The sequence below is a fragment of the Sodiomyces alcalophilus genome, assembly GCF_042370955.1.
Source record: "Sodiomyces alcalophilus JCM 7366 unplaced genomic scaffold ACRALscaffold_6, whole genome shotgun sequence".
Classification (NCBI taxonomy): Eukaryota; Fungi; Ascomycota; class Sordariomycetes; order Glomerellales; family Plectosphaerellaceae; genus Sodiomyces; species Sodiomyces alcalophilus.
In genome coordinates this window covers 2,093,213-2,105,632 of record NW_027263537.1, presented here as the reverse complement: position 1 = coordinate 2,105,632, position 12,420 = coordinate 2,093,213, and the positions used below count along the sequence as shown (strand labels likewise).

The following is a 12,420-nucleotide window of genomic DNA, read 5'->3' as shown; positions in this document are numbered from 1 at the left end:
AAAAAAGAAAAATTATCTTTCCGAATCGGGGAATCGAACCCCGGGCCTGTCGGCGCTCCCGGATGAGAGCGACAAATGTTAACCACTACACCAATTCGGATTGATGATTGTTAGTTGGTCCTCAACGATATTATGGCGAAGACTCGCAAGGAACAATCCAAGCGTTGGCTGGACCTGAATGGAGAGAACTCGTCGCTACGAGGTGCTTATTTGCCGTAGAGCTTTCGTATTTCTTTTCTTTCCTATGCCGCTCGCCAAGTGAGTAAGGCAAGACGATGCGATAGTGGATGTGTACGGCGTGCTTTCACCCAACTGCCCGAGGCGACGGCAAGCAAAGAGAGGAGCCCCGACTTCTACGGTGACCCTCGGTCATGCCCTGGAGGGTAATTATTTGCTTCAGCTCTGACAACCCCCTTTTTCGCTCTCCATGTCCACTCGCAGAGCATTCCGGTCCCTCGGGAGCACCGGCTGAGCCACGACGACCGTCTCGATCCCCGCCGGACTATGCTCCTCCGGCCCCATGGGCAGCGCGTCCAGGTCAATTTCCAGGTTCAGCAGACTCTTCAGTATGACCTGGCTACCAGCCTTGCTCATCACCTCGTTGGACTCCTTGCACAGCTCCGACGCCACGCACTCGACGCACCCGCGCGCACAGAAACACGTCTCGACCCGCGCGAGAGCCTGGTTCAGGAGGTGGTCGATATGCTCAAAGGCTTTGGTGCTGATCCCCGACCCTCCCGCGCCTCCCTTGGCGTCGTAAAACGTCAGCCGACCCGGCCGCTTCCTCTGCGTCTCCCGCTTCGCAAACTCCTTGAGCGCCACCTTGCACTCGGTGCGCACATCCCCCGGCATGCTGATGACGAAATTGGGCATCAGGCTGAGGATGGCGTGCTCGGCTGCGTGGATCGATGCCGCGACGTGCAGCCTCCGCGTCACCAGGGTCTCGAGCGCCTGCTTCGGTACGTCGAGCCACATGCCCTTCCCGTAGCGTATGACGGGAGGATTGTCCACCTGGACGGCGTCGATGACACGCTTCCTCTTGTCTACTTTGAAGAATCCAAAGACGGTTTGCTGTATTTTGATCGTCCCATAGAACGCCTTGGAGAGAGACCTTGAAATACGCTTGATGGCCTCCGTCTCGATGGGGTCGATGTCCACAAAGTCGCGTTGCTGTGTCGTCCATTCTACGTTGACCTTTTCTACGCGAGCGATGCGCCGATCCGGTTGAAAGTCTCGGACAAGGTATTTGTTCCCCTGGTGCAAGAAGATGGCCCCGTCGTATATGGTAAACGTAGCGCGGGACGCTTCGAGCTCCTCCAGCACCGTGTTCTTCCCGTGCGTGATGTCGATGATGGCAAAGTGCTCCTCCTCGGCATCACGTATGGCGACGAATCGAGACGGTACCGGGCGGAACCTGTCATGGCAGTGGTAGAAACCGGAGACGTCCTTGAGTAGTCGCTCGTCGCAAATCTGGGGCAAGTCGGCGCCGAAGTACTGGGCATCTTCCTCTGCATTGATGGGCATCTCGTAGGCAGCACACTGTATGTGCCCTTCCCGTACCAGCAAACTCTCCAAGTCGACCTGAAGCGCAGCATTGGGTTTCGTGAAAAGTTCGTCCGGATTCTGCATGTAATGTTGATCCGTCGGGAAACTGTCTCCGACGAGAATGGAGAGCGAATCCTTGTTTCTTCGACCGGCCCGGCCGCTCTGTTGACGCAGATTCGCGATGGTATACGGAAAACCCCAGGTCAGGACACAGTCCAGCGTTCCGATATCGATCCCGAGCTCGAGGGCGGTCGTCGCCACGACTCCGAGCAGCTTGCCCTCGAACATGTCCGACTCGATGCGACGCCGGTCCTGGGCGGTGTAACCCCCACGATAGCCCATCACCCGGCCCATGCATTCCGGCCGCCCAAGTGACTCCATTTCCTGCTTGACGGCGTTGACCAGTCTCTCGCACTGCTCTCGGACGCGACAAAAGGCAATGATGCGGACGCCACGGAGAACCAGCTGGCAGAAAAGCCGGGCACACTCAAACATGGCGTCTCCGCGCCCACTGGCGGGATCTCCCGGGTCCCGATACGGAGTGTTCCAGCACAGAAACTCTTTGCGGCCTGAGGGGGACCCATCAAAGTCTATCAACCGGACGTTGTCGATGCCGAATATGGTCCTAAAGTGCTCCTCTGGGTTGGCCACCGTGGCCGAACAGGAAATGAACTGAACATGCCGGTTTCCCACAGCCGCGCAAATGCGCCTCAGCCGTCTCATGATAAAGGCCACATGCGATCCTATCAAACCATTGTAGTAGTGCAGTTCGTCAACGACCACATATTTGAGGTTCTTCAAAAAACTTCTCCACCGTTCCTCCTGGGGCAGGATCGTAATGTGCAGCATGTCTGGGTTGGTGAAGATGATCCGGGCCTGCTCCCGTATGGTGTTGCGCTCGGCCATGGGAGTGTCGCCGTCGAATGTCTCTACAAGCATTTCTTCCATCCCCGGCATGTACGCCATCATATCCCTCAGACTCCTCTTCTGGTCTTGTGCCAATGCCTTGGTGGGGAAGATATACATTGCTCTGGTGTTGCGATCACGTTCCAGGGCGTAGAGGATGGGAAGTTGGTAAATCAACGACTTGCCGGAGCTGGTAGAGGTGGACACCACCACATGCTGTTCCTGGTGAAGGCTGTTGAGGGCCTCGGCCTGATGTGCATAGAACTGCGTGATGCCTTTGGCGTTGTACAAAGCATTCACCAGGTCTTGGCTAAGAAGAAAATCCAGGTGGCCAATGGCCGCCTCCTGTGCTTCGAACACTCTGTGGCCATCAGGGACGATCTGGCCTGTATACCAGGGACTGTCTTTGAGTTCCTGTACTATCTCCGGTATGCTTTTTCGTTCCGACGGAATCGTCTCAGGAAGCGTTGTGTCGAGTTCCCGGCCATGAGAACCGGCTTCCGGGGTTGAGGGCACAGGGATATAAGCTTCCGTTTCCCGTCGCAAGGTGTCACCGGGGTCCAGGTTTTCCGAAATGCAGCGGTTCAGGAACAGATTGATGCTGTTGGTGAATTTCTGGTTCCGCCTCTCAATCAACTGCAGCATCTGCTTCTGACTATACACCGGCATTCTCAAAGTCTCCTCCTTCAGCTTCCGGTTCGGCTTTGTAGGCTCACCCGTCTTCCTGTCTGGAACCTGACGCTTTAGGTCTCCGTCGATGAACTCGATATAGAGTACCTCTTTTCCGCTCTCGGCTTTCTCGTCAGGGTGCCGGTCTAGGCCTTCAAGCCCCGTTATTCCCCCAATCGACGCGTCTGGGGCGGGACCTTGTGCGCGTAGGTTCTTCGACCGGCCGCCGGACTTGAACGTTTCATCCCGCTCGCTGCCCCTGATATCCGTCTGGAGCATCATCTCGTCGACATAGGCGAACTTCAGTCCTTCTGGTCTGATTGCCGCGATGGCTGCAACGTCTTCCACAGTTAATGGCTTCCGCGTGTGGGACTCGACTGAGGACTTGATCGTGTCAAAAGTCGTGGCAAGGTGCTTTCGGGTCCCGCAAAAAGTGACGACAACGTTGACGGCCCGGTGAGTCTTTTCAAGATCTTTGAAGACGGCGGGCCATTCAGTCATGGCCTTGGATTGTTCTCCTGTCTGAGAGACCGGCTCGGCTCGCGCGATGGCTACATCGCCTCCTTTATTTGTTTCGTCCGACGTGTTTTCACCCGCATACAAGCGATGGTCCTGAAGTTGGTCGGATTCTCTTTTCCGTTTGTTGCCCTTTTGGTTTCTTGGCGCCACACTGGAACTTCCAGCTAGCTGATCATCCATTGATGACATTACTTACCAGGGTTGAATGTGGCTTGAAGAAGAGTCTTACGAAAGCGGAGAGCCGGTAGAACGACGCTGACTCTGCTCAACGAGTTTGCCACCAAGGATGAAGACCAGGCTGGGTCTCACAAGATTCGTTCTGGCTTCTCGACGCAACGGTCTCATCGCATGGAATGTATTGGCCCAGTCAGAGACGAAAGTCGTGATCCCAAAAAGCAAGGTTTGCATTTGCATGTGCGATCATCATCGTGAGACCGTGGGGCGTGACTTGATGGTGGCATGGAATCACGGGATAGACGCCAAATCACGTGAGACCCGGCATATTACATAAGTCCTTCAAGTCGAGCCCAAACCTCAGCACATCACGGTCGTACGTGAATTAACGCCTTAGTATTTGACTTCACCTTAGGCATGTTTTGCTAAATATATGGTAGGCTCATGCCCACCGCCACGTATGGTATCAAGAGGATTGGACAACTTCGCCTACTCTACATAGCATGGTTTATGCTGGTAACAGCACAAAAGACCGAGCTGCCACCATAGCAATTCTGTTCAAGACAGCCAGCATCAGCTGGCCATTCGCCCGGCCACCCTGGATGAAACGTGCAGAGCTCTGCATTGGCTGCATTACAATTCCACCGGCCAAAATATGATCCTCGGTCCACTGGCCCCCGTGCGTATTTCAAAGACCATTGCTCCGTTACCGGACAACTCCGCATGCTAGACATCCATCGTATTCCAGGCCCTGTACATCGAGTCGTGACTGGGAACCAACTCGGGGGGTAGGTAGGGGTGTCCGCTATAAAGTATGGTGGGCCGCTGTAGCTTAGTTTCCAGCGAGCTCTCGCTGGACGACACTGATCTCGTTCAGGAAGCTCTTCGCACTTGCAGCGCTCATCTATGACATGGAGTAAGCACACGAAAATGAACCCGGCGAGATGGATGGTGGGACCTTACCCGTGCCTGGATATTGGTAGGCTTGGCCTCTTCCCCTTCAAAGGCCGTGAATATGATGCCGACGGCTTTCAAACCTGCCTTTTCCTTGAACTCCATCGCCGGGAAGATGACGGTGTTCAACAATACGCGATGCGTATTGTCTTGTCTCATTATAAGACGGACCACTTTACGCCTCTTGGTCTCTCCTCCGGCCTCCTTGCCTTGATCTTCCTCGTCATCCTCCATGGAAGAGGCATCGAAGCTTCCCGGTACGGGATTGCCGTCTTCAAAGCTTACACAAGACTCGGGAACGTTAATCTTGAGCATGCCCGAACCCCTTTCCTTCCAGCCGGCATCCTTATCTAAGTAATAGATCTTGGATCGGACCGCCAAAATAGCCACCTCGCCAGCCTCGCCGTCGTCGACAGTGACTATCGCCCCTCGTCAGCCTGGCCCTAACTACGCAAAGAACCTCACGAGAGTGTATAGAGCACGTACCTCTTTGTAACTTCTTCTTTCTCTCTTCGGCCCGTTTGGCCTCTTCCTTGTCTGACTCGTCCTTGGCTTCTTTATCGTCGGCTTCCGACTGGTTGGTGTCGTCTTCTCCATCCTCGGCGTTGTCGCTGTCCTCCTCGGCATCGCTCTCCGGAGCCCCGAACGGCTTCGCCGGCTTATCGCTCTTAAACGTTTCTCCAGGCTTGGCAAAGCTCGTGAGAGGCTTCCCAGACAGGGCGCTGCCAAATCCGCCGCTGCCAAAGGCAGAACCAAAACCGTTTGCGCTGGTCGTAGCGGCCGCAAAGGGTGACGAGCTGCTCGACGAACTGAAGCTCAGCGTCGGGGTCGGTGCTGGCGCGGCGGACTTTTTCGGCGATTCCGATGCGAATGGCGAGGCTTTGGCTGCTGATGATCCGAAAACGCTCGTCTTACCTGCGGCGCCGCCCAATGCGCCGAACGGGGAAGCGCTCGAGGATGCTAGCTTGGCGAAACCCGAGTTGGCAAAAGCTGAGGCAGAGGTTTCTGAACTCTTGTCTTTCTGTTTATCTTCGGGGCCGGCGGTAGTCTTGTCGTCGTCTTTCTCAATTGTGGCATCCTGAAAAACGAACACGCACAGGGTTTAGTACATGCAGCTCCTTTACGGCCAAACAGCGAAGGGGACAAAACAAGGAAAATAAAAGTAGAAGCAAAGCAGGACCACGAAAACGTACCGAGGGTTTCGCGGACGCCTCGGCGGCTTCTGTCTCCGTGGTCACTTCATCTCGATGTCGCTTCTTCTCTGGCTCTGACCTCGCCGCTCGGTCCTTGGCCGAATCTGATGATGCAACACTCTTTGAATCGCCCTCCTCAGGTGCCTGGTCGTCCTCGACCTGATCTCTAGCTCGTTTCTTCTTGGGAGACGATAGCTGATCCATGAGCTCTTCCTGGCTTGCGTTAGATGTCCTGTCGTCGGCTTGGACGGGAGCGCCCGCAGTCTTTTCAGAGATGGCGGTTTGCTTGAGTTCCTTGCGCGCGGCTGCGGTGTCGGCGTCTTCCTTGGGCTCGATGGGGTCGGATTTGGGGCTGGCTGCGCGGTGATTGTCCGTCATGATTGTAGTTGACGTGGGGGTCTAGGCTCACCCCGGAACTACTTCTAGTGTCTTGCTGTCTCAAGCACTAGTGCGTAATGGCAGCTGTGGCGATCGGGGAGGAAGTGTTATGCGGGCACCAAAGTTCGTTGTCGGAATGTAGTTCTGGTGAGGAAGGATCAAAGCAAAAGTAAGATACCCTACCAAGTCATTAGAGGTAAACCGGAGGAAGCTGCGACCCGAGTTCTTCAGCTCAGTTGGTGTGGTGATGGGGATGGCCTGGGAGGAGTTGAGCAGTAGCAATAGAGCCAATCGGAGCCGCCGTTTTCACGTCTTTGCACCCAGCAGGTACCCATGTACATCGTATCAAGGTACCAGTTGACCTTTGCGATAAGGCCTCTCATTTCAGATGCGCCCGTGATCAAAGGAAATTACGTGTGATGATTCGAAAACGGCACATGCGAAGGCCAGGTGTTTTGAATGGTTACTTCCATGTACCTTCAAGCTCGGCTAGAAGGAGAGCGAACAAAGTAATGATCTGAACACTTGACAATGATAAAATGAGAGACCGGACGTAACATCTGTAGATTGGCAGATTGAAATGGGAACTTGTTGATGGGTTATAGAAATACAAAGTGCCGCCCTGGGCAGCAGCGGTAGCCCCGGCGCAATAGCAGCCGTTGTCCTGCTATCATGCCCAGTCATTTCCCAACTATACCGATTTGCGCTTTCCGAGGCATTGTTCATAACAGTAAATCATGGTGTCTTTGCAGGGCTTTAGCTGATGAAGCAGAGGCAGCCCAGGAAAAGGTAGAACACGAAAAGGGGATACACTGCGATGGCCACCCGGTTCTTGACCACGCCACTGCCGCCCAGGATGCTAACACCAGCAGCTAGAGACCACGCGACCAGGAAGAGGTACACAGGGATACGCGCAATGGTGGGGATGCCCAGGGCGGAAAGTAGAGCCGCGATGACGAGAGGGAAGAGCGTGTAGCCGATGATGCAGACACTCTGGGCAAAGGAGCTGGGGTCATCATGTCAGCATGATCGGTGCGATTTCACCGAGGCATCCAACCAAGTAAGAAGGGAAAAAAGAAAGGACGAGAGAAAGTAAGGGGTTCAACTCACATGTTCCCGCCCAGAAGCTTGATCTGCAGAGTAACAACAGCCTCGCCAATCCAAACCATGGCAAAAACGCCGCTGAAGACGATATCCTTCTGGTCCGCACGAGCATTGAAGCTGAGCAGCAAGCTCAGAAGGAGGCAAAAGATGAGCGGACCCCAGAGGTCCCAGTCCCGCAGGCCAGGTGTCATTTCGTTCTGTGACAAGAGGGCCTCCGAGTCCATGAACCGGTTGGCCAGGCCGGTGATCTCTTCCCGAGCGCCCGCCAACCCGGCGCCCCGGATGTTGGCATACGCGCCGCGCAGCCCGTCGGCGTCGAACATGGTCCCGCCGAGCAGGTATTTGGGGTACAGCACCTCGCGCATCTTGGCCCACACAGCCACCAGGTCGCGTCGCAGCGTCTCCCAGACCGATTCGTCGATGGTGTTTTGCGGCGCCGACCTATCCTCTCCTGGTATCCGGGATGTCCACGCATTCTGGTTGAGGGGACGTGAGGAGGACGACGATCCACCGCCCGGGGCGGAGCCAATGTTGCCCGTTAGCGGCTGGCGGGAGGATTGGTGTCCGAGGGGGTCATCGAAGTCATTGAGGTCGGCTGCATGCAAAGGCGGGAGAGATTAGCCACGTAAAAGTCAAGTCGCCTCTTAAAGGAGACGAATTTCTTTCCGACACGAGTTTTCGACATACCGTCATCTGGATCGATCAGACCATCGTCGTCCAGGGATGGGTTCGCATAGTGGTCTCTGGAGCTGGCTGCTGCCATTTTGACGCGCAAGACAGGAAAAGGGACGCCAGAGGGTTCAAAAAGACCTTCTCTTGTAGGTAGCGTGCGCTTACCAGCCCTGTAGAAGATGGAAAATTACCCGACCAAGGTTGTGTTGAGGTCTGTTGAATCGTAGTGGTTGAAGCCTGGCGTTGAAATGCAGGGCAGCTACGTACTCATTAACGTCTGGAATTCGTGTCACGTATGTATAGCCTATTAGCCCGTGCATCCCCTATAGCGACGTACCTAATATTAAGATATTTAATATATACCTAATAGATGTAGTTATTAAGGTTACGGACTACGCCACACGCAATACTCCGCGAAAGCTATAAACTCATCCTCGAACGGTTCCATAACTTTATCGGCCCAACCCTCGCTCCGCCATTCATGGTGATACTCAACGCCATAGAGCAGCTTACAGTACTCCCAGTACTCCGGGTACCATCCCGCCTGTTCCCAGTCTATAATACCAGTAATATGATAAGCACCCTGCTTACTAGAGACGATAATATTGCCAAGCGTGAGATCACCGTGAGTCAGGTAGATATTTCCTGTATCCGAAAAGAATTCCCGGTACGGGCCTGTAGCCCCTTCCCCGGGCTGGGTTCTTTGGCGGATGGCAGCAGCCAACAGCCAGTCATTAAAAGACTTGATAGTAGGGAATGGACCATGCTCGTAGTCAAACCGGAAGAATCGATCTTGTACGGTTCCTCGATTAATAGAACCTAGGAAGACCAAAGGTAAGTATAGGTGCTTCGCAGTCCATCCAATTGAGAATGGCAGAAGCTTGCGTCGGGCACCATACCAACGAACCGGTCTGATGAGCCGTGGGAGACCTGTCTGAGCGCCGTCACAATATGGCCGAGCTCGGCGGATATTGACTTTTTGTCCTCTTTGGTGAGGCATGGCCAAGCCTGGCGCAACGTTTTACCAGCCACAAGGCTCATGTATAAAAAGGTGCGGTGATAGTATATTCTCCAACCAAACACTTCCGGCACAGGGACGTCGCCTCTCGGGAAAGCATGTCTCACAGCTCGCAGAGTTTGCGCCTCCTCTAATCTAAGGAAGCGCGAGTCTTTGACCTTAACTACCAGATTCAAATGCTCGAATGTTACGATGCCGTCTTCCAGGTTTGGGTGCTGCCGAAGAATCTCAGCCGGCGATGGTAACTTGGTATTAGATTGAAAGAAGGAAGTATCATGAAAATCGTACTCTTGGAGCGAGATGTCGGGCAAAGAAGGGATGTCGATGACTGGTTGTGTTTCGGGATTCGGTACCATGATGAGACTGGCATTGCCGTGGTGTGAGGAAGTGAGAAGCAAAGGCAGATTGCTCAACGGACCCCAATCGCATGCGACAGACTATAAGTAATCTTGTGTACTATAATATATGGTATTATAGAGAATAGTTAGTTAATGGTTTTATCCGAAACTGCTAGATATATAGCGTCTATAGATTTTAGGGTCCGGTTAGTCTGTATTCTGACTAGGGCAGTACTAATAACGCTTAAGACTAGCCGTTATAATATCTTTTTATACCTACTTAGAAATATATAGATATATACTAAGCGTATCTTTATTATTATTACTACGATTAATTAAGTAGATATCTAATATATTATATAGGGCCCGACTAGGGAGCCTAGACGATTTAATATCCGGGCTATAGAATATAGCTGGATATAGGTTAATAACGCCACCCCTTATCTCCCTAAGTACCATAGCCAATTTATATATATATTATAGCCAATTTATATATACATCTTTTTATAACGGTCACGAAGAGATAGAACGGAAGAGATAGAACGGAAGAGGAAGATCTAGAGGAAAAGAGGCAGTTTGAATTATAGAAGACTATAAAGACTATAGAAGTAAGATACAGAGAGAGAGAAAAAAAGAAAAGGAAGAGGGAGGCGGGCAGCCTGGTATATATAGTCCTTTCCTGCGGTTTATTTAAGCTACTGATCTGGTGTCCAGAGGTCCTAAAGGTCCGTGAGTTATTCCGGAGGTCCTAAAGGTCTATGGGCCTACCTAGAGGTCCGTGGGCCTACCTGGAGGTCTATGGGTCTACCTGAAGGTCCGTGGGCCTACCTGGAGGTCCGTGGGTCTACCTAGGGTCCCGGGGGACTCGGGAGGACCCTGGAGGACTTAGGAAGTCCCTGGAGGACTTAGGAAGTCCCTGGAGGACTTAGGAAGTCTGCTATGCATAAATGTGTGCGAGAGACTGAAGGTCTATGCAAAGGTTTTTATTAGAAAAAAAGATAATTATTCTAAGTCCGAGCTCGTGGAGCTCTACTATAAAGGCAGACTTTTATAAGTCTACCGGCAGCTAACTAATCTAGCTAAGTACGTATATATAACTTTATATAGTAAATACCGCCCCCCGGAAAATATAATCGTCCCGATTATACCTAATATCTCTCTTTTTTTTTTTTTTTTTTTTTCTTTTTATTTATTATAAATAACGGAAAAGAAATTATACTTATTATAAAGAAAATAGCCTTAAGACCGTCGATATAAGACGGAGGAAAGTAAACCTTAGAGTCCTTTATTATTACAAAATCCAGGCTCGTGGAGTTCTGGCTATAGATGATTTCGTGCTCTTAGTCCGATAGGTTTACCTATTCCTCGGCTAGTTGGTTTTCCTATGGCTATAACTGCTACTAGGTTTATTACTGCTACTAGGCTTACGACTAAGTTTATAACTAGGGCTATTACGGTGGCTGTGTTTACGAGTTAGTCCGAGATAGAGGTGGCGTTGCTTATAATATTTTAGCTAATTTTATAGTTTTAGCTGGTTTCTTTAGGGCGGCGTATATCTGTTATAGCTTATTTAATTCTATCTATATTTTTACCTAAGCGCTTCCTATATTAGTTAACGTTAAGTTCGTCTTACCTAATTCGGTGGCGTTATATACGATATCCTTAGATAATCGTTTATTTTATATATCTATTTATAGTCCTATAGCCTTATTCTGTTTATCGATTACCTTTTTCTATTCGTCGTGTTAGTTTATTAGTTCGGTATGTTTTTTAGCTCGCTTAGCGTCTATCCTCTATTCTAGTCTTTTAACGTGATTATTTAAATAGTCCTCTAGCAGCTTAACGTCTACCTTTATCGCTATGGTTTATACGGACTATACGGGTTAGTTAGTTATAGTCGTTACTATAGGCTATAGGGCTATTATTATTATAGGCGCCGGTATAGCTATTTTACGTTTTTTAGAGGGGTTTGCGTTTATAAAGTCTGATAAGTCGCTTAGCGATACGAGTCGTTTTCGATATCTATTATCTTCGCTATCCGTATATTATAAATTAATCTATTAAACGATTATATCTCGGTTTAGTACGTTTAGCTAGCTATTATTAGGCTTTCCGTTATCTTTTAGGGCTAGTGTAATTATATAATATCTAACGGATTTATCACCTCTAGTTAATTTTTCTTATAGTCTTTCCTCTCGGCTTCTATAGTTAAAAAACATAGACCTAATTAATTAATCGACTCTGGTATTTAGGTGCTAGTCGATTATACCGTCTAATCCTATAACTATAAGCTTCTAGTCCTTAAATATCGTTTTAATTATATCTTCGTAACCGGTCTGTTTTATAGTAGTTAGCTACGGAGGCTATACCGCTATCGTATTATTATCCGTCTATTAGTTTATGTTATTCGGCTATTAGTCCGAGTTATTAGTAGTTATATCGTCTACGATCTCGATTATGCCTATATTTAATAGGCCGGCCTTTATCGGGGGTTTATCTAGTTATTTTCCTTTATATAGTCTATATTCGTTATCTCTATACACTAAAATCTGGCTATTATTTATAGCGAAACCTCCTTTTTTAACCGCCTATCTATATTCGTCGTTAATCGTGTCTTCGTCCTAGTCCTCCTCTTACTATTACGCGTTTTCCTAGTAGCGGTATTTTGCTATTCTTATCACTACTCTATTAAATAGTTCTAACGTATTCTTATTATCCGGTAAAAAATTATTATTATCGATTCGTTTTTATATAGCCTTCTATTCCTTTTATTAACCTCTAATTTAGCGCTTTACTCCTCGTCTCTATATATAGTATACCGCCTCCTATACCTCGAAAATATATAGGCTAAGTTTATTATTAGTAATATATTTATATAAATTACCCGGCTTATACTTATCGCTACCGGAGACTATAGTCTAGGTAGACATAAAGACCTAGGAGTTTAGAC

The 12,420-nt window shown here is 50.1% G+C and overlaps 3 protein-coding genes and 1 non-coding gene across 4 annotated transcripts; all 4 read right to left on the bottom strand.

Moving 5' to 3' along the window:
* Positions 1 to 18: 18 nt before the first annotated feature.
* Positions 19 to 100, bottom strand: ACRALDRAFT_t208. The gene has a single exon. It is a non-coding gene; the product is annotated as a tRNA-Glu (tRNA).
* A 4,093-nt stretch (positions 101 to 4,193) lies between these two features.
* On the bottom strand, positions 4,194 to 6,545 carry ACRALDRAFT_1042209 (uncharacterized protein). The gene is made up of 4 exons (XM_071015251.1): positions 5,961 to 6,545; positions 5,254 to 5,845; positions 4,777 to 5,186; positions 4,194 to 4,717 (listed from the first exon to the last, which is right to left on the bottom strand). The coding sequence occupies exons 1-4, from the start codon at positions 6,336 to 6,338 to the stop codon at positions 4,646 to 4,648; spliced, it is 1,452 nt and encodes a 483-aa protein (XP_070873595.1). The 5' UTR covers positions 6,339 to 6,545; the 3' UTR covers positions 4,194 to 4,645.
* A 258-nt stretch (positions 6,546 to 6,803) lies between these two features.
* Positions 6,804 to 8,410, bottom strand: ACRALDRAFT_1063368 (uncharacterized protein). Its single transcript, XM_071016786.1, has 3 exons — positions 8,130 to 8,410; positions 7,449 to 8,037; positions 6,804 to 7,344 (listed from the first exon to the last, which is right to left on the bottom strand). The coding sequence occupies exons 1-3, from the start codon at positions 8,203 to 8,205 to the stop codon at positions 7,095 to 7,097; spliced, it is 915 nt and encodes a 304-aa protein (XP_070873594.1). The 5' UTR covers positions 8,206 to 8,410; the 3' UTR covers positions 6,804 to 7,094.
* A 15-nt stretch (positions 8,411 to 8,425) lies between these two features.
* Positions 8,426 to 9,517, bottom strand: ACRALDRAFT_1076220 (uncharacterized protein). The gene is made up of 2 exons (XM_071018485.1): positions 9,014 to 9,517; positions 8,426 to 8,933 (listed from the first exon to the last, which is right to left on the bottom strand). Exons 1-2 carry the CDS (start codon positions 9,486 to 9,488, stop codon positions 8,500 to 8,502), a joined length of 909 nt encoding a protein of 302 aa, XP_070873593.1. The 5' UTR covers positions 9,489 to 9,517; the 3' UTR covers positions 8,426 to 8,499.
* Positions 9,518 to 12,420: the final 2,903 nt, after the last annotated feature.